This window comes from Rattus rattus, chromosome 13, assembly GCF_011064425.1.
Source record: "Rattus rattus isolate New Zealand chromosome 13, Rrattus_CSIRO_v1, whole genome shotgun sequence".
In the NCBI taxonomy this organism is placed as follows: domain Eukaryota; kingdom Metazoa; phylum Chordata; class Mammalia; order Rodentia; family Muridae; genus Rattus; species Rattus rattus.
In genome coordinates this window covers 6,203,575-6,222,411 of record NC_046166.1, presented here as the reverse complement: position 1 = coordinate 6,222,411, position 18,837 = coordinate 6,203,575, and the positions used below count along the sequence as shown (strand labels likewise).

The 18,837-nt window shown below is 48.8% G+C and overlaps 1 protein-coding gene across 2 annotated transcripts in view; it reads right to left on the bottom strand.

Annotated features, from left to right (window-relative positions):
- Positions 1 to 4,096: 4,096 nt before the first annotated feature.
- Dcp1a (decapping mRNA 1A) overlaps positions 4,097 to 18,837 on the bottom strand; it is a 46,356-nt gene continuing 31,615 nt past the window's right edge. The window contains exons 6-10 of one of the 2 annotated variants that reach the window (XM_032919470.1): positions 17,060 to 17,173; positions 11,488 to 12,246; positions 9,648 to 9,713; positions 8,211 to 8,429; positions 4,097 to 7,954 (exon numbers count right to left, since the gene is read on the bottom strand). In XM_032919470.1, coding sequence (XP_032775361.1) covers positions 7,874 to 7,954; positions 8,211 to 8,429; positions 9,648 to 9,713; positions 11,488 to 12,246; positions 17,060 to 17,173 — 1,239 coding nt within the window. In that variant the 3' untranslated portion in view covers positions 4,097 to 7,873. The remainder of the gene's footprint in view (positions 7,955 to 8,210; positions 8,430 to 9,647; positions 9,714 to 11,487; positions 12,247 to 17,059; positions 17,174 to 18,837) is intronic. The other variant, XM_032919471.1, reaches the window with a different exon arrangement.

Genomic DNA, 18,837 nt, shown 5'->3' with positions numbered 1-18,837 from the left:
AAAAATACAATTATTCCAGAGATCTAGAGGTCCTCTCCATGTCTTGCAAACCCCCAAAGAGAAAAAGGTGGGGGCTCTTCTCTAAGGTCTAGCTGGGTGAACTTAGTGAATATCGTAGGTGATGTCTCTCCTCAACCCCCGGCTCGCTCATTGGTAATGAGCTAACGCATCACGAGCGACGCTCACTCTATCAATACACATTGATGCAAAGATATCAGACGTCTTTATTCATGTCACTTCACAGGTCTGGCCCTCTCCATGGAGTGTGACAGGTTAGTGTGCACACACAGGCCACTGTAAGTGGGATCGAGCACAGAATGGCTGTCATTCCAGTCTTTCAGGTGAAGAGACCCACAAGTGGCCTCTTGTAGATCATGTGGCCTTTGCTTCTCCCACCTGCTTGCCCACTGGTCCATTGCACTCTCCAAGGTAGAGCCTGGGGAAGCAACTTTGGTCAAAGGTGCTAAGTTTGCAGCCACCACAGCACAATGGCCATTATTAAGGACTCTAAAGTCCTTCAGGAGAATCAATGAATCATCTCATCTCCTTGTGCTGGAGTCAAACAGCTTCTCACCGTGCTTCTGGGCAGGAGCCCAGGTTAGTTTAGGAGATTAGAAGCCATGAACCTGCTTTGGGGCTGTGGTGGGGTGGAGCTCATTGCTAAAATTCCTTCCCGAGAAAGACTTAGAGCAATGTGTACTTTGCCCAAGGTCCCAATGACAAACGGAGGTCAGACAAGCCTAGGTGACGGGGCTGTGGTGACTCCTCTCTCCCAGTGCAGAGAAGCCATATGCAGGAGGGACGAGGGCTTCCCTGTAGCTGTGGACGTGGAGCCCTGCCTCAGTTTCCCCTGGTCTCTCTACATGCTCCATCTCCTCTCCACAGGCTAAGAGCCGCGTGCGTGGCAGGTACAGAGACGAACTGGATTCCCTTCCCCGTGCCAGGTGGGGCGAAGTATGAATGCTAAGCCCAACCAGGGTGAATTTTGCAAGGGTACAATGAGCCCCGATAGTGGTTGCTTGGCCCAGGAGACAGTTACCATGGTGTGTGTGTGTGTGTGTGTGTGTGTGTGTGTGTGTGTGTGTGTGTGTGTGACTGAAGTGTGTTGTGCCCTGGTCAGGTAGAGGCTGGGCAGTGAGCATTTCAGGGACGGGAGGTGTTACAGCGAAGACCCAGAGGGCCTCTAGGGAAGCTTTATCTAAGTGCTCAGACAATGGGAGAGTTAATGTAGAACATTTCATCATTACTTTTATAGACGGGGATGAAGGGCCAGGTGTGGCGGTGACCGTCCTTACTGTAGCACCTGGGAGAGAGACGGAGGCAGGCAGATCTGTAAAAAGCAGTTTGCTGGAAGCTCTCTGGAGCCCTTTTCAGATTGGTCAGTTGATTATGGGCCCATCCCCGCCCCTTCCTGGGTCCTCTCCTCAGGCTGCACTCAACAATCATCCCTCAGGGTTGGAGGAGCTGGAAGGAAAATGCGCGTGCGGAAGGCACAAGCAGCAAACGTTAAAGTTTCTCCTTCCTGGAATTGTGTTTTGAAGTCATTCTACTCCTCTGAAACAAACCTTGCGATAACGGCACTATCACACCAGCCCTGCGCTACCACCTTCCAGACTGGCTAGAAGCAACCTGCCTGCGGCCGTCTGTGTGCTGTGTGGGTATGGAAGGCTCCTGAGGTGCCGGGAGCTGATCCCATCACTGCATGGCCAGCACAGGCTGCATGAGTCTTGTGAGCACGGAACCTCCGTTCAGCAAGTTCACAGAGGTTTAGAAACTTCTTAAAGAACTTTTCATGCCAGGCGAACTAAGTTGCATGGTCTGAAACATGGAAATGTCAGACCCCATGGCTTTCCCCGCTTCCTGCTTTGTATGTGGTATGGAGTGCATGAACATGTGTGTATTCATGTGTGTGGGGACTCAGGACTGGAGTCTTCCTCAATAGCGCTTCTCTCCTTTGAATAGAGCTCACTGGTATGCTGGCTCCGCCTTTGTCCTTCTAGATACTCACAGGACGGGCAGCCACGTCCACCTAGCATCCTGTGGGTTCTGGTCCTCACACTTGTACTGATACTATGACCTTACCAGCCCCAGTGAGTCCGTACTTCCTGCCCTCATCTATGTTCTTCCTCGCCCTACGTGATTGCCCATTTTGAGCTCCTCTAGCCCAGGGGTCCTGACAGCTCAGACAGGCCAGATTCACGTGTCCCTTACTCAAGCCAGACTTGTAGCGGCACCCACTCCATGAACCAAGACCTGAACATGGTGAGAGAAAACATTCTTGGGACGAATGCAGAAGCCTCAACCTTGCCTTGTTCAGTTTTGAAGAAACTCCAGCTCTTACTCAGAATCTACTGAATTTAGTTTTTCACAATATTCCAATGAACCCAGTGACCCAAACTCTCATCTAGGTGTTGGTGTATGTGTATGTGTGGGGGCTAGGGACTGACACCAAACGCTTTTCTTGATTGCTGTCCATTTCAATTCCTTTTGATCACACATATTTGTGTATATAGGTGTAACACATGCGGAAGTCAGAGGACAATTTGGAGGAGCTGGTTTTCTTTGCACCATGTGGAAACGACCAGATTAAAAATCAGGCCATTAAGCTTAAATGCCTTTACTCACTGACCCATCTGGCTGGTCCTCCACTTTACTGTTTGAGACAGGGTCTCTCGCTGAGATCAACTTGGCTAGGCTGGCTGGCTGGCTCTAGAGCTCGGTCTCTGCCCCCATCGTCCCCACTCAGGGATGCAGCTGCCATAGGCTTTTACTGGGTACTGGGGCTCTGAATTCAGGTCCCCGTTTGTGCAGTAGGCACCTTGCCAATGGGGCCACCTTCTCCAGGAACCCACGATCCATGTCTTGACAGATGAAAAGCAGCAGCCAAGCAGACTATTCTAGCTTACAGTGTAGCCTTCCAGTGAGCTACGAGCTTGGGATGGTCTTGAACTTCTGGTCCTTTTGCATCTACCTCCCAAGTCCTGCGCTTACGGGTAGGTATCTATAGCTTATACACTATATAATTATATATTTATGTGATATAGTAATTATACATACAATATACACTAGTGATCTATATAATATACATTGTTATATATTATATTATATAATTGTGTGTAAGTGCTCTCCCAAAGCAAGCTGGACCCACAACCGAACTCTACCCTTTAATGACAGCAGCAAGACGAAGGAATCAAGAACCTACAGTCTAGAGTAACTTGTTAGGGAGAGGGTGGGGGGAAGAAAGGTGTTTTAGAAAGACGAAAGAACCAAGCAGCTTTTACTATGTAGCTCAGGCTGGCCCCTTTGGATTCAGGAACTCTTCCTGCCTCTGCCCTTCTGAAACAGGTCTCATCCATAAATCTCATGCTCGTCTTGAGCTTGCTGTGTAGACAAGGACTCTCAGCGGCTCGGAGCACAGGCGAGTGCCGCCGTGCCTGCAGCAGCTCAGTGCCTGCAGCTCAGCGCCAGCGCATGTTTACAATACACAAAGCCCTGGGTTGAACTACACTTTGCAGGATTCCAGTTAGAAAGAAAGCCAGTTTAGATGGTGAAACTGCCATTGCTGTAATGTGGTCCTGGGACACACCAGACCTCTTCCTGCACATACACACCTTTGCCCACGTGGTACACGCCTGTGTACGCATGCCTGTGGGCATGTGTGGAAGCCGGAGGTTGATACTGGATGTCTTCCTAAATCACTTTTCCACTTTGTTTGAGACAGGGTCTCTCACTGGACCTGGAGCTGTTTGGTCTAAACCAGCCAGCCAGGGGCTCCCCAGCACTGGGGCACAGCGGCCTTCACACCTGGCACAAACAAAACCAAAACGGGGTGCTGAGGGTCTGCACGCAAGCTTGTGCACCAAGCACTTAACCGCGGAGCCCAGCCCCACATACACACGTGCTTGTCCCTCCGGACCCAGAAAACAGCTGCTTTCTGGAGAAACATAAGCTAAAGCCAGGTCTCTGGAAGGTTACCTTGATTTTTAGCTGGTTTTGTTCCCTGCCCTTACTCCACCTGAGCGGTATAGGGCTCTGGTGAAGTACAGCTCATTGAAAATTCCCATTTCTACAGATTAAATAAAAAACACAATTAGAATTTTTAGTAGGTGCTAAAACTTGGTTTTGAAATTTTATTAAAAAAATATATTTGCAAACATATAAAATTTAGGATGAAAAATGCTCATTTTAAAACATGTAATAACTTAATATTTGCAAACATACACAGATGGTATAAAATCCACACCACTAAAAAGGTTAATGAGGTGGCACTGCGTCACGGAACGAAGCTTCACAGTGGCGCGCAGGGCTTCTCGTGTCCTCGGAAGGCGGAGAGCCGGGTGCAGGGAGCCAGGGGAGCCACACGGCCGAAGCAGTAGGGAGTGAGACCACTCCGCACGCACACCAACACGCTCTAAGGATTCACAGATAAAAGGGAAACACAACTTCGCATTTTTTCCCACTTCAAAGTGATATGTATTGCATTGCAGTGTTTGAAAGAGTGATGTCAAATCGGAATCCGAGGGAAACATTGCACAGCTCTCCTGCTGAAACTTGAAATGAAAAACAAAAAAATAAAACAACAAAACAACCTCACACCTAACCCCACAGGCTCCCGAGGCCCTGGTCCTCCAGGAAATGCTCTTGGTGAGCAGCTTCAAAGCCCACTGTGAGGTGCTCTGCCCAGACCCTGGCATTTTGGATTCTTGAAAACAGGGTGGGCACTGCTAGCTCCAGAGTGTGCACACTCTCAACACAACTGAAGGAAAACAAAGGCAGGCCAGAAGAAACACATGGTCCTTAGTGGGTGTGCCCTGAGGACAGCGGGCTTGGGCCGTGCACCCTCAGTGCCTGACTCGCAGGGTCCTCCTCACGCGCCTGTGCCCTTCTCTTCCCTCTGAGCTGCAGTATGATGGCCGGCTCTGCTTTACGAGCAGGTAGGCACCGTCAGTTTCACAGGCTGCATTACTGGTATTAGAAGGGCAGTTACGGCCTCTACTCCTGAACTGAGAACATTTCAAAGGACATTCTTTGGGGGAAGAGAGCAATAAAGCTGCATGGTTTAAAAAGATTATTTACTAGTGGATTCAATGGCATTTATGATTAATTCCCATAGAAGATTCAGGCCACAGACAGAACCAATGCTTGCACATGCTGGTCATTGGTATCTAAGCCAAGCCTGGGCTAAGGCCTTGACTTGGGTTTGGAATGAACACCACTGCCCAGGCGAGCTGTGGACAGTTCGTGTGGAGCCTGCAGGGGACAACGCCTTTCCTGATGCTGATGGGCACGTGAGACTTAGCACGCAAAGTCAAGTGGGGCCCCGGAGAGGTAACAATGGGGGACAAGGCAGTCTGAGAGGACTGGGGGTCGGGGTGGGGGCGTCAGCTGGGGTGTCCACCCATTCAAAGACATAACATTAAGTACAACACAAAGAGCAGTGTCACTCACTGGTGACACCCTAGACATGCTTGCTGCATGTTGAACTCTGGGCTACTCTTCCCAGACTCTATGGTCACCTGGGGAGGGGGTGGGTGTGTACACAGATGGACCAAATGGCCTAATGAGGTCTTCTGGACTCTGCCAACTTAGCGAGAAGCATGTCCAATGTCCCTCTCAGTCTAACTAAGGTTCCGGAAGACACTGTTAACATGCAAGCTATGCCAGCTAGCAGAGCATCTGGACAGCATGCCTGGACGAGGAGTAAGGCAACGGAGCGGACTCTGGCCAGGCTCAGCCAACGGCACCTACAGTCAGGCCTGGCCCGGGTCTCTGGGCTCACTCGGGCCCAGCTTCCTAGGAGTCCTGATCTGGAACTTCTGGCCTCTGACTTTTGAGTAAATGCTTGGAGCATGTAAATCTGGGAGCTGAAACAGGTTTGCCCGCCTCCCGCCTGCATCCCTTCGGCACTCAGAAGTTCCCATCTACACCGAGGAAGCCTTCCTTCTCAGAGGTTCTCCTGCTCATCTTACTCATTCCTGGGATTAAGGGTGAAAGTATCCGGTCTGACTGCAGGCACCCTTTAGGGTACCCATGCTTCGCCCTCATATAACACTACACACTCGAAAGCATCAGCGAAACTCACACACCTATTGGAAGAAGATGCTTTGAACCATCTGTTTACTCACGTCCACCAAGCCCACTCAGGGTGACCACGCCTACAGGCGTGCGTGTTCACCTTACGAGAACAGCCCTGCGGCTCCCTGACCACCACCTCCTACTGTCAGCAACATTCATCACCTCACCACAACTTTACCTTGCTTAGATGACACGTGAACAATTAATTTTTGGTTGCTATATTTACATACTATCATGAAACTATCCCTAACTTAGTACGAAAAAGACTAAGCTTCCCTGAATTCTGCACACTTCACACATAACTAGGTAGACAAGAGAAGACACTCAACTGAGAAGCAGAAACATTGTCCAGGAAGCATGTTGAGATCAGCATAAGCCAATCAAAGTGTTCTTTAGGCTAAAAAACTAAGACCAAAGTAAGTAATTAATAAGTAATTTTCTAAAACTTCAGCTAGAAAGAAATCGATGAGCCTTTGATTGAGTTCCCATTAAAGCTTAAGCAACTGTCCGGTGGGCCCACCGTGCCTGCCAGCCGCACCGCCGTGCCCGCCGGCACTATTCACAGCGAGTCCTTACGCTAGCTGGCTGAGCCAACAGGGTTCTTACCCATCATTAAATAGTGCTCAGAAAAGTAAGCAGTGCATCTTAATTGGTTAAATACTAGAAAATGACCTGTATCATAGAAACGAAGACACTTTTCATTCAAAGAATATCTCAAAATTACTATTGCTGAAATAATCAAATTCTACATTAAAATATTACCAAACACCATTACATGCCATAAAAGAATAAATAGAAACCATGGCAGATCGATAGCAGCATCACAAAGCATTTCTACAGTTCTGCACTGCGGCCGGAGCGCGCAGCCTAGGAACACACTGTGAGGTCTGGGTCTCACACTTGCTTTTGACTCCATATTCTACAACAAAGGAAGGGCAGTGTGGGGACAGCTCCCTTTTCTGCATAGCTTTAAAACTGCTCTCAGCACATCTGAGGAATGGAACCAGAATGGCTTTGTCAGATTGGTCCACTGGTCCTTTGCCAACAGTTAAGGAAAACAATCAACAACAACTTCAACTGTGTTTAGACGGAGGAGGAAATAAGGCTGCGCTTCACGCACAAACGTGACACTAAACTGCTGAGAGTTCACTAGAATGGAGCCTTCTGGTAGGATCTGGATCTGTGTGCCCCGGCCTCTGCTTCAACGGTGTGAAGCCTCCTCTCCACCGACCAGAGCCCTGCGGGCCCCACCCAAAGAGCTGTGCTTCACGGAGTCTGCACAGGGCAGGCCAGGGACACTTCCCGGAACACAAAGACATCCCAGAAGTCTTAAGGCCCAAGCGGGGTGCTCATAGAAAATATACTTCACTTGAACAAATACCTTCCAAAGAGTCAACTTAAATCCTGATCCTTAAAACTTGAAGCTACTCTGCGAGCTGACATTGAGTTCAGAGCTTCTAGGGGTAGAGGAGGGAGGGCGTGGGCTTCACTGAGGCTGGTGGCTCCTCCCAGGCCTGGAAAGCAGCTGACAGCCAGGCCCTCATTCCACACACGGGCTTACAGCTGATGAAAACGCCCACGGAACTCAACACAATGGTCTCTTGCTGTTTTTGTCAAACAAAGGTTTGCTGGTGATGCTTCACAGTGAAACCTCCATCATCACTGAGAACGTCTCTAGAAACATCCCTAAGGACGAGGCCCTCAGGCTCCTCGAAGCTCCATGTTCTCCTCAGATGTGCGCGAGGAAGCCTGCTTGTCTGGAGGTGGACCCTGTCCCTGCGCACTGCCTCCACTGCAGTCATAGGCTGTGGTTGTCTTTGCTCTTGGTCAGAACCTGCAAGTAAACTTCATGAAGCGTGCTGAGAAAGCCGGAGTCATTCTGGAAGAGACGGGAAGGACACACTGCCTGTTACTTCCTCAGAACTCGCCTCTAAGGTAGCACCTTAGGAACACACAGAACTGACTAATTCCCCAAATTGCCCCCGAGACAGTCACACTTACGTCCACCATTCCATTTCCCAGGAGGATATACTTGGAAAAGGAGGCTGCTGCCAGGCAGGTTTCTGAATTTGCACCAATATACACTAAGCCTTGTCAAGACATGAAGTTAAAAACTAAGCGGATACCACACATACCTTTATTAGATGTATCAGCGTGTCCTGGAGCTGAGACTTGCTGAGAATAATGGAAGGCTTTCTCTGATTTTCTGGTGTTCCAACAGTGAGGGGAGAGGAGGAGCTGGCTTTCCTTTCTAGGTCTGCGGACCTGGGAACTGTTTGCTGGAACACACTGGGGGACAGCAGGACTGAAGATACTGCTGTGGTTGTTGCAGTAACCAATGGAGGGCCTGCGATCTGTGGGACACAGAATAATAGTCACTTCTGTTATCTGAGCCACTCGGCCTGCCTGCCCCTGCCCTTAAGACCTTATGTGTATGAGTGCTTTGGCTGCATGTATGCTCATGGAGGGAGGGAGGGAGGGAGGAGGGGAGGAGAGGGGAGAGAGAGAGTGAGAGAGAGAGAGAGAGAGAGAGAGAGAGAGAGAGAGAAAGAGAGTGTGTGTGAGTGTGTGTGTGAGAGAGAGTGTGTGTTGCCCACAGAAGGCAGAAGAGGGTGTTGGATCCTCAGGCAGGAGCATTGGTACCGCTCAGCAGGTGCAGAGCCAGCCCTCCAGCCCCTCGGCTTGCTTTCTGGTATAAAACTGGGTTAGTTGCTTCTGCTGATGACCACACAACAGGACAGGCTAACTTAAAGCAGACAGAGGGTAACCTCTGAAAATCCAGGAGAGGAGAGGAGAGGGTACAGGCTCATAAGCAGGTGAGCGAGTGCCGTGGGAGAACTGAGTCTTTCAGGTTGGCAGGTGAATGGAGGGGTGGGTAACAGAACAAGGCAGGTGCTTATGAGAGGAGGAGGGATGTACACAGGTGAGGAGGCTTTGTCATCGCAAGTGAGGGACTGTGGCAGGACAGTGGCTGTCTCCTGGGATGCTTCATTTTCCAGGAGTACCTCTTATAGAGACCAGGTTGATATATGGCCCAGCACCCACCCACTTACAAATGATCCACACGGCCCACCCAGTGGCTGACCCGCCCTCTATACAGTCAAGACGTCTATACAGAGCTAACACAAGGTTTCAGGCCACAGCAACTCTGTCCTAAAAGGGCATCTGAGACAGGACAGAGCTGGAATGCTACAGCTTTTCACTAAGGTGGTAAGAGCCCACCTTACACCAGAAGATCCCACAACTGTTCAATGTGCTCTCCAGGGGTGGGGGGAGGATGTCCCAGGGCTGGGGAAATGGCTGAGTGGGGTGAGTGCTTGCTATGTGTTAGCCTGTGAGGTTCTGAGTCTGGATCTCCAGGAACAAACATCTGGGTGGGGCACAGGAGACAGAGACAGCAAGATGGCTAGGCTCAAGCAGAGACCCTGACTCAATAGATAAAGTGGGGAACTGACAGAGACACCCAGTGCCAGCTCTGGCCTACACACACACACACACCCACACACACACACACACACACACACACCCACACACACACACACACACACACACACACACACACACACACTTACCGGGATGGCACTGGGTAACACCTTAGGCTGGGCAAATACTTCAGGATCCTGGTTTGGCTGCATAGACTGAAATGTTTAAAGGGGGAAAAGGATGAACAGATACAGCAAGCTTCAGTTAGTTGTCGGTGACAGAGCAGTGTTATTACCCAGGAACTTGTTGGTAATGCTCCCAGTGACTCATCTCCACAATGAGGGCCCTGGACAGCAGCTCCTGTGGAGTCCCCGAGGGATGTGTGGACAGAGCCTGTCAGGTGACTCTAAGAAGTGTGATGGGGACTGAACTCAGGGCCAACTCTACTAGTGAGCCCTATCCTCGGCCCTGGAGTTTGTTTCAGTCTAGAGGTTGAGACGCACCTGAGTTTGCAATCTTCCTGCCTTGGCCTCTCAAGCGGCTGCTGCACACAGAATGTGCACGATAGGGGCTGGGGACTTAGCTCAGTGGTAGAGCGCTTACCTAGGAAGCGCAAGGCCCTGGGTTCGGTCCCCAGCTCCGAAAAAAAGAACCAAAAAAAAAAAAAAAAAAAGAATGTGCACGATATAAATGATTTAAACGTTTCCTGCAGTGCTGGAAGCTGAACTCAGAGCCTCGAGTATGACAGGCAAGTTGCTCTACTGCCATTGTCCGCAGTCCCAAGTTCTCAGAGGTCCTCTGACCCTGGTTAGTGGCACTGAATAGCCTGCATCCTAAGTACACTGTAGGGGCAGAGAACGTCCTGGTGTTTTGTTTTGAGACCCTTGTGCCTCAGCAATGGTTCTTGGCAATGGTTTTACAGGTGTGCACCCTCATGGCCTTGGGAGAGCATTAGTGCAGCACAGTAAACATGAGAGCTCCGTGCAGACCAGGTCTTTCTGTTTTGATACAGGACAGCCCTGGCTGGCTTGGAGCTTGCTATGTAGACTTGAAATCACAGATTTCTACTGAAACAAAGGCGTGTGTGCAGTGCACTATACCAGGCAAGAACAAAATCTTAAACTTGGCTACTGCCATCTAAATGGTTATTCACATGTATGTAAGTGGTTCCTGCCAAGCAGCCTGCAAGAGTGTGGTGTGGTGCTGTCTTCGGGGCTGAATGTGAAGACGACAGGTGCAGACCATCGCCTGAGCTTCCAGATTAACTGCGAGTTGGGACAGACCCTTTCCCTCTACAATCAGAAACCTAAACTCTCTTCCGTGCCCTTTTTGTAGTCTATGAGAGCAAAGGAGAGGATCGAGTGACACTACACACAGCACAGAGCCCTGTCACTGAGCAGAATGCTCGCTCCTTTCACATGTCAGACCCAAATGCTGGCAGGCAGGCAAGCAGGCAAGCAGGCAGGCAGCAGTCACGGAGCGGCACACTCCCTTCAGGCTGTGACCATGCGATGATCACGACAACTCAGCTCATTTTCTCGCTGGTAAATCTGCTACTGATGAGTGACTTTGACGGGCAAACCTCTGCTCTACCCTCTGTACAACCTACCATGAAGCCTCACTGACACGATATTTTAAAAATCCACTTGTCCACAGTGCTCAACCCAGGCCCCTAATGCTCAGGCCCAAGTGATTGACAGCTTGCTCTGGAATGGGTGGCCTGACTCCTGTTTCTGACATTAACAACAAGTCACTCTTCCTCCGTGACTCACTCCTTAACTTACAATGTATTCCTCTTCCAATGCTAACTCCTCCAGGTTTGTCTACACAGCAAATCTGAGTTACTACAAAACCTGGAAAATCATTTATGCATGCACACGTGTGTACAAGAATACACACCAAGTTCAGTTTCAGACCATAGAGAGATAAGGATGGACAGGGACACCCCCCCCCTTCTCGTTTCTCTACCTCCTCCTGCTCCTGTCTTACCTGGAGGGTTGGAGCAAGCACCATGTTGCTCAGGGAGGCTGCGACTGCTGCTCTTGCTGCTGCTGTCTTAGAGGAAGGCTCTATGAAGCTCTCAGGGGTGGCCAGCTGGCCAGCTGCCGAAGAAAAGTTGGGTGCCATTGCACCTTTTCCAAGTGGCTGTGCCTGTATTTGGTCATGCTGTGGGGTCAACCTGAGTTTCTGGAGCAGATCAGAGCTTGGGATGGCCGTGCCAGCTGTGTTTGCCAGGCTCACTGGGGCTCTGAAGGGGCTCTGGCTAGCAATCAGACTGCTGTGGCTTAGCTCAGGGACGGGCTGGTTCAGGAGTGGAGATTTCTGCCTAGGTGTGGTCCTTACTGCTTGCATCATGGTGCTATTCCGAGGTAAGTGGGGAACTTGTGTGGTGGGAGCTTCAGCTGGCAGAGTAGGGCTGAGGACAGGGCTCAGTGGGAGAGTGTAGCTTGGGGGGTGCTTGTCGCCTGACTGTGCAATGGAGGCGGGAGTGATCAGCACCGGGGCGCTGACTTCAGGCTGGACTGTGTGGTGAGTGACAGAATGGACACCCAGGTTTTCAGCCTGAGGGGCTCCCCCTGACTGCTCAAAGGAAAACGGGAGGAATGAGCTGGGCTCTTTCTGTGGTGCATCTCCCAGCAGCTTGTCCGTGTCTTCTGACTCTAGGCCCATAGGTGCTGGCTGCTCCTTTGGCAAGGAGGTTCCAAATAACTCCTCCACCGTCAGATGCTTGTGACCGGATGGAGCAGACTGGAAAACAAGAGCAAACGATGCGCTTGAAGAACGCTTCGGAGACCAGCGGACCCAGAATCCTCTTCCAGCACCCACACATACGCGTGGACAGTGGAGGAAAGCAGCCCAGAGCATCCGAAGATGCAGAAAGTGGTCGCCTGCAGGGCTCAGAGGCTCTCCAAGGCCGAGCATGGGAGCTGTGTAGTGACAAAGTTCTGTTCTGTGGAGTTCTAGATAACGGTTTTAGCATTTACTTTGTTTCCTGTGGTGAATGTGGCTAAGGTTGGGGCTACACGCAACAAAGCTACCCACGTCAAGTGCCCATGTTAGTGACACAGTGGCAAACGGTGCCAGTGTGGAGAGAGGGACTGAACTCCTTGATAGAAAGCACTGTACGGCAGGAACCTAAACACCCAGAACAACTTATCCCTTGGTCATTTCTCCTCCACATCCTAAGAAAGAGGGAAACGTTTACGCTGAGTTTAGAAGTTGGGGAAGTGGTTCTCTCACCTAGCACATGCAGATGCATAAAGAGTTTATTTTTATTCCTCTTTTTGTGTGGCCTTATATTTAAAGTGAGATTCTAAATCTGGAGGTTTTTTCTCTCTCTCTCTCTCTCTCTCTCTCTCTCTCTCTCTCTCTCTGTGTGTGTGTGTGTGTGTGTGTGTGTGTGTGTGTGTGTGTACTTTGAGACAGGGTCTTTTCACACTGCGTGGGCTGTCCTAGAACTATGTAGACTGGGTTGGCCTCAAACTCAGGAGAGATCCTCCTACACAGTGAGTCTACATCAAAATCTCTTTATAAATTACAGAAATAAAGAGGAATAATTAATAAGCAACGGTTCACAAGGCTCAACCTCCTCATATCTCTACTTCTCCAGATCCCACTACCTAAATAAAAGATAATGAGGTTCAAGTCTCGTCTTAACTGGAAAATTTACATAACCAGTCTGAGTTTAAGGTAATCCCAGGCAACAAAGAGTGTTTCCGCAACCAACCCAGCCAATCGATAACCCCCACCCTCCCCCACCTCCACAAAACCAACTAAACCAACAAACAAAACCCTCAGCCCCCACTAAGCCGTGAGCAGAGTAGAATTTAGGAGCTGTGGCCGAGGATCAGAAGTTCAGGGTCACCTCAGCCACCTGCTGAGCTCCTTACTCTGTTGGCGAGGCTGCGAGTCTGTCCTCACGAACCAACCCATCCAGTCTAACCCATCCAGTCCACGTAAACAGATAATCCAGAGGAAAGGAGCAGACAACAGTATTTACATTCACTAATGGATCACACTTTCACAGACACATCAACTTCTAGATATAGTTACTCTGAAAAACAAAATGTTTCGGCTATTCTGCAGAAATTTCAGGTAAGAAGTCATACTTCTACATTAAAGAGTAGGAACAATTAAACCAAATAAAAAACAAAAGCAAACACACTGGGGGAAGATTACCAAGAGAACTTGCTAAGTGAATTATGAAAGTGAAGTGTATTATTGTGTGAGTTGTATCTCCAGTATACGTACAAGTTCATGTGGATATAGGCGTGTGTGCATGTAGGTACATGTGCATGTATGTGGAGGCGAGGTAGGGGTCAACGTCAGTCACTCTTCACCCTGCAGAGGCCAGGTCTCTCAATGAACCAGAGCTCGTCTATTCAGCTACACTGACTGGCCAACCAGCTCTGGAGATCTGCCTTCCCAGTGCCGGAGTGAGACGAGAGCCAGTGAGCCCCGCTTTGTATGTGGTACTAGGGATCCTGACAAGGAGGTCTGACTGAGCCTCTCCGAGCGAGGGCTCTATCAGGTGGGATTTAGTACTAAGGCCTGGCAGCAGGAGGTGCTGCCCAGCACTAGATGGCAGCATCATTAAATAAACAGTTAACTGTGCAAGGGATCTGTAATCGGTCTAGACAATCACACAGCTTTTTGACAACAGCCAAACTTCAGTGCTTTGTAATTCCTTGGTTTTAGCTGAAAAAAGGTGCAATTTTATTTTATTTTGTGTTTTTGAAACAGAGTCTTGCAATGTAGCCTCCATAGTCTTCAAACTTGTGTTTTCCTACTCATTTGCACACTTGTAGTCCCAGCCCTGGGCTGGCAGGGAGAGATGGGTAATGGGGACCTTCTGAAGCTGTGGGCCAATGAGAAACTCTACTAAAAACAAAATGAAATAAAATAGGATGGGAGACAGAGGTAAGGAACGGCACTTGAGGAGTACTGCACGTGCACGCTTCCCATACTCTGCTCGGGAGGTAGAGAGAGGATAACCAAAGTTCAAGATTGGTCCTCGGTTATCCGGAGTCTGAGGTCAGCCCGGGTTATTACATGAGACATGGTCTCGAAACAAGTGAGAATAAGGGCGGAGAGGTAAGGGAGACTTGGTATACATTGTATACACAACTGTAATCTAACGACTTTGCCGTTGTACACGGCATGTTAATAAAGATCAACTTCCATACTCGTACTTAATTCATAATAGCCACAAAACCGCAGACAACCCAAACGCCCTTTAATAGGGAAATGTTCCGAAATGGTTAGACTAAGTTAAACAGGTTGAGTGTTCCTAATCTAAAAACACACAATCTGGGTTGGGGATGTGGCTCAGCGGTAGAGCGCTTGCCTAGCAACCGCAAGGCCCTGGGTTCGGTCCCCAGCTCCGGAAAAAAAAAAAAAAAAAAGCAGGCAAGGAGCGAGGACCTCAGTGAGAGGATCACATGCGTTAACTTAAAAAGTAAAAACACACAATCTAAATTCTCCAACCTCAAAATCTTTCAGATCCCAATGTGAGGCCACAGATGAAAATGCATGTCATGTCAGAGGTCAAAGTTTTAACAGAAGCACATGGACAATTATTTTTTTTTTTTTTTCGGAGCTGGGGATCGAACCAGCTAGGCAAGCGCTCTACCACTGAGCTAAATCCCCAACCCCATGGACAATTATTTTTAATCTTACTATCAGGTCACATCTCTGTGAAACACAAGTGAATTTCTAGTTCAGATCTGGAGCCCACTCCAAGATATCTCAATATATGGATATATATTCTAAGATCTATATTTAAAATATATTCTAAAACCCTAGGAAACCCTCAACTTTAAAATGCTTCTAGCCGCAAACATTTCAGGTCTGGAGTACTCAGTGTGAACTGCTGTATCATCTAACCCTACTTAGCAGTAAGGACAGACTCGGGCTGGGATGCTGCTTGTCTGGCTTGCGTGGATTCAAACCCTCTCAAGGGGAGTGGGAAGGACACCAACTTGACACACAGTAACTTCAACAAGTCTCTGGTACTTACGCTAACTGAGAAAGACTTGAAAGACTACACTGTGTGTAGTTCTATTTGCTTAGCAGTCACATTCTTGATTTGGAAACATCTGTAGAGATCAGTGGTTGGCAGGGGCTCAGGGTGGGGGGTGGTAGAGCTGGGCGTGGTGGTGTACAACTTTAAGAACTCAGGAGGCAGATCTCTGTGAGCTGGGGTCACCTGGTCTACACATCGAGTTCCAAGACGGCCAGCACTATATAGAGAGACCTTGTCTCAAAAAGCCAAAATGCAACGATAACAAAAAGGAAAGAGAGAGAAATGAAGAAGATGGTGGTAGGAGAAGAAGGAGTGCGGGGATGTTGCTATGCTTAGGGAGGGCAACACAAAGCAGTGGTTCTGTAAATTCACCCGCAGGACAGAATTACAGACGGAGGCGTGCGTGCACGTCCTACAACCGAGATCTGAGCATGATGGTGTGTGGCTCCTGTCACATCCTGGCATGACAGTATGCCACGCTTTACTCGATGTTCAGTAGGAAACAGTACGTGGACTTTTTCTGTATTATGTGTATATGCATATGGTTATTATGGGATAGAATCTGCTTTTGTTCTGAGGAGCTGGGGTCACTGCCACGCCTGGCTCCTTCTCAACTACTTAATGCTTTACATAAACACAATCGACACGTTTAATGGCTTAGTATTTGTTGTTTTATCAGACCACCAATTATAAAGAGAATGAATCAATTCAATAAATATTTATATTTCTAGGTGCTAAAGACACAGCACTGATACAAAGTGAGTTCTGGTGCAGCCAAAAATATAGAGAAACTCTGTCTTGAAAAAAACCCAAGACACAGCCTTGAACAGGGAGAGAAAACAGCTGGTCTCGGGAGGGTGTGGTGTACACCCTCTTATCCCAGCACTGAGGAGCAGGACAGGCCTGGTCTAAATAAGCTAATTTCAGGCCAGCAAGGACCACATAGTGAGACCCTGTCTCATAAAAAGAAACAAGCAAATGATCTACAGGTCCATTAGCATGGGACAGTGGATAAAACTAAACCAAACCAATGAAAGCTAATGAAAGACAGTAAGAAAATAAGGCAAGTGGAGGACGGAGGGCAGAGGGGTGACAGCAGACCCTAACTAAGAAGTCACGAGAGACAAGAAGAAAATGGACACTGTCACAGGAGAAAAGTACTGAGAGCCAAGGGAAGCCACCAAGAAGTCACAGTCTGTGTGGAGCAGGGGCTACGTGAGCCTGGTAGATGATAGGAGTTGATGGCTCAGGAGAGGGGCAGGCCAGGGGCAGGGTACAGTCTTATGGGCCATTACTATGAGTGAGACGGGACACCAGCAGAGGATCACCCTGCTGGCCTGGCTGAGCACAGACAAGGCGGTACCCAAGAGCAAGAGCTGAGGAACCAGGAAGGAGGCTGCTGCACTGTTCACGAGAGCATCTCATGGGCTGGGTATGTGCCGCCATGATGTCACACACATGATCTGACAGACAAGCGATAAGCCAAGCTTGTACCATGGTTCAGACCCTTATGAAATGGTGCTGCTCTGTACGAACCTTATCTTGTGAGCCAGAGGGTGTCTCTTCTAGAGTCTCGGTGCTTCCCAGATTAGAGAGCTGAGAGCTTGGCTGTAGCCCCGGACTGGAGATATTTGAGCCGCCCATCTGATTCTTGGAAAAGAATTAAAAGAAAAAGTCTATCATCTGAAAAAGGACTGCTGTCTAAAATCTGGTTCACATCTGAAGCATCGAAAATACTTTAAAAATACCACCAAGATGTTCTATCAGTTTTCATCTTAACTTCTATAATACAATTTCTATAAAGTGGAGAATCTATTTCTATACATGGTAGCTCCAACAGTTAGCGCTTTAATCACCCATCTTTAAGGGAAAGATAACCGTTATTTTGCCAGATTTCCCATAACTTAAGTTACATGGGATGTCTTATCTGTTCAGAGGCCGTTCTACGTCCACCTCAACAGCCGGGCTGCAAAGCACTGTCACACTGCCGATGTGCTCCCTGTGCTGGCTCACTAAGGTCGCCACCTCTGAGCATTCCAGGAAACCAGTGGTCTGTTCTGTCATGGCTTTGTCTTTTCAAAACTGCTAAAGTGGACTGGGCACAACCATGGTAACGGCTTGTCAGTTGGCATAAAGCCTTGAGGAGTTATGCAAACTACAGGATCAGTGGCCCCTTCCTTTTTAATTGCGGGGTATAACATTTGTCTTGTTTTCATTTTAAAAGATTTTTATCTATGTGTATACGTGTTTTGCCTGCACGTATGTCTGTGTAACGTGTGTGTGCCTGGTCCCTGAGGAGCTGGAGGACGCTGTGAGTGTGGGGACTGGGGACTGAACAGAGTCTTCTGGAACAGCAGCAGGGCGCTTAACCACTCAGCTATCTCTCCATCACATTCCATTCTTAAACTATTTGTCTGTGTGCAGTAATCACGTGTGTGTGCAAGGAAGCCAGGTAAGTCCCATGAGACAGGGTCTCACAATGAACCTGGGCTCACTGTTGCAGCTGATCAGGCCGGAGCAAATCCTTTACCCTTCTGTCCCCCACTCTCCATGCCATCCAGCTGGGGGTACAGGCTGACACAGCCATGCTTTTATATGGGAGACGGGATCACTGGAGTAGAAATGTAGCAAAGATAATCAGGGCACAGTGGTAAATACATTTTTCTTCTAAAAAAAGTTTTTTTTTTTTTTTTTTTTTTTTTTGAGAAAGTCTTGCTATGTATTCCAGGCTGACTTTGATTCATGATTTTCTTGCCTCAGTCTCCCCACTCCTAGGTATGACAAGCACATCTGACTCAGTTGTAGGGTTTTTTTGGTGCACGCAGATGTTGGGTTCTGTGTGCAAATATGTGCACGGGGAGGCCAGTGACGGACGCAGGAAGCCCTCACTCACTCTGAGGCAAGGTGTCTCACTGAACCTGGAGCTCGTGGATTCTGCTGCACTGGCTGTCCATCAAGTCCCACAGATCCTCTAGTGTCTGACTCCCCAGCCAGCACTGCCCTGAACCCCGAAACATGGGTACTGTAGGGCAAGCTCGGACTTATGCTTCTACAACAAGCGCTTTACTGACTGAGCCCTCTCTCCGGTACTCGGCTAAGTAGTCTAATGTTTACATGTATGACCCAGTTTGAGCTGAATTTGCACAAGGCGCTGCAGTCTGCTTAAGGTTCCCTCTGTGTATATCTGCACACATACAGACATCCAATCACTTCAATCCCATTAAGTTCAAACCGGGGGAAGTGACACTGCAGTGACACTGTTTTACTGATGGAAAGGATGCTTGGTTGGGTACCTGGTAGAGCTTGCTGAGCCT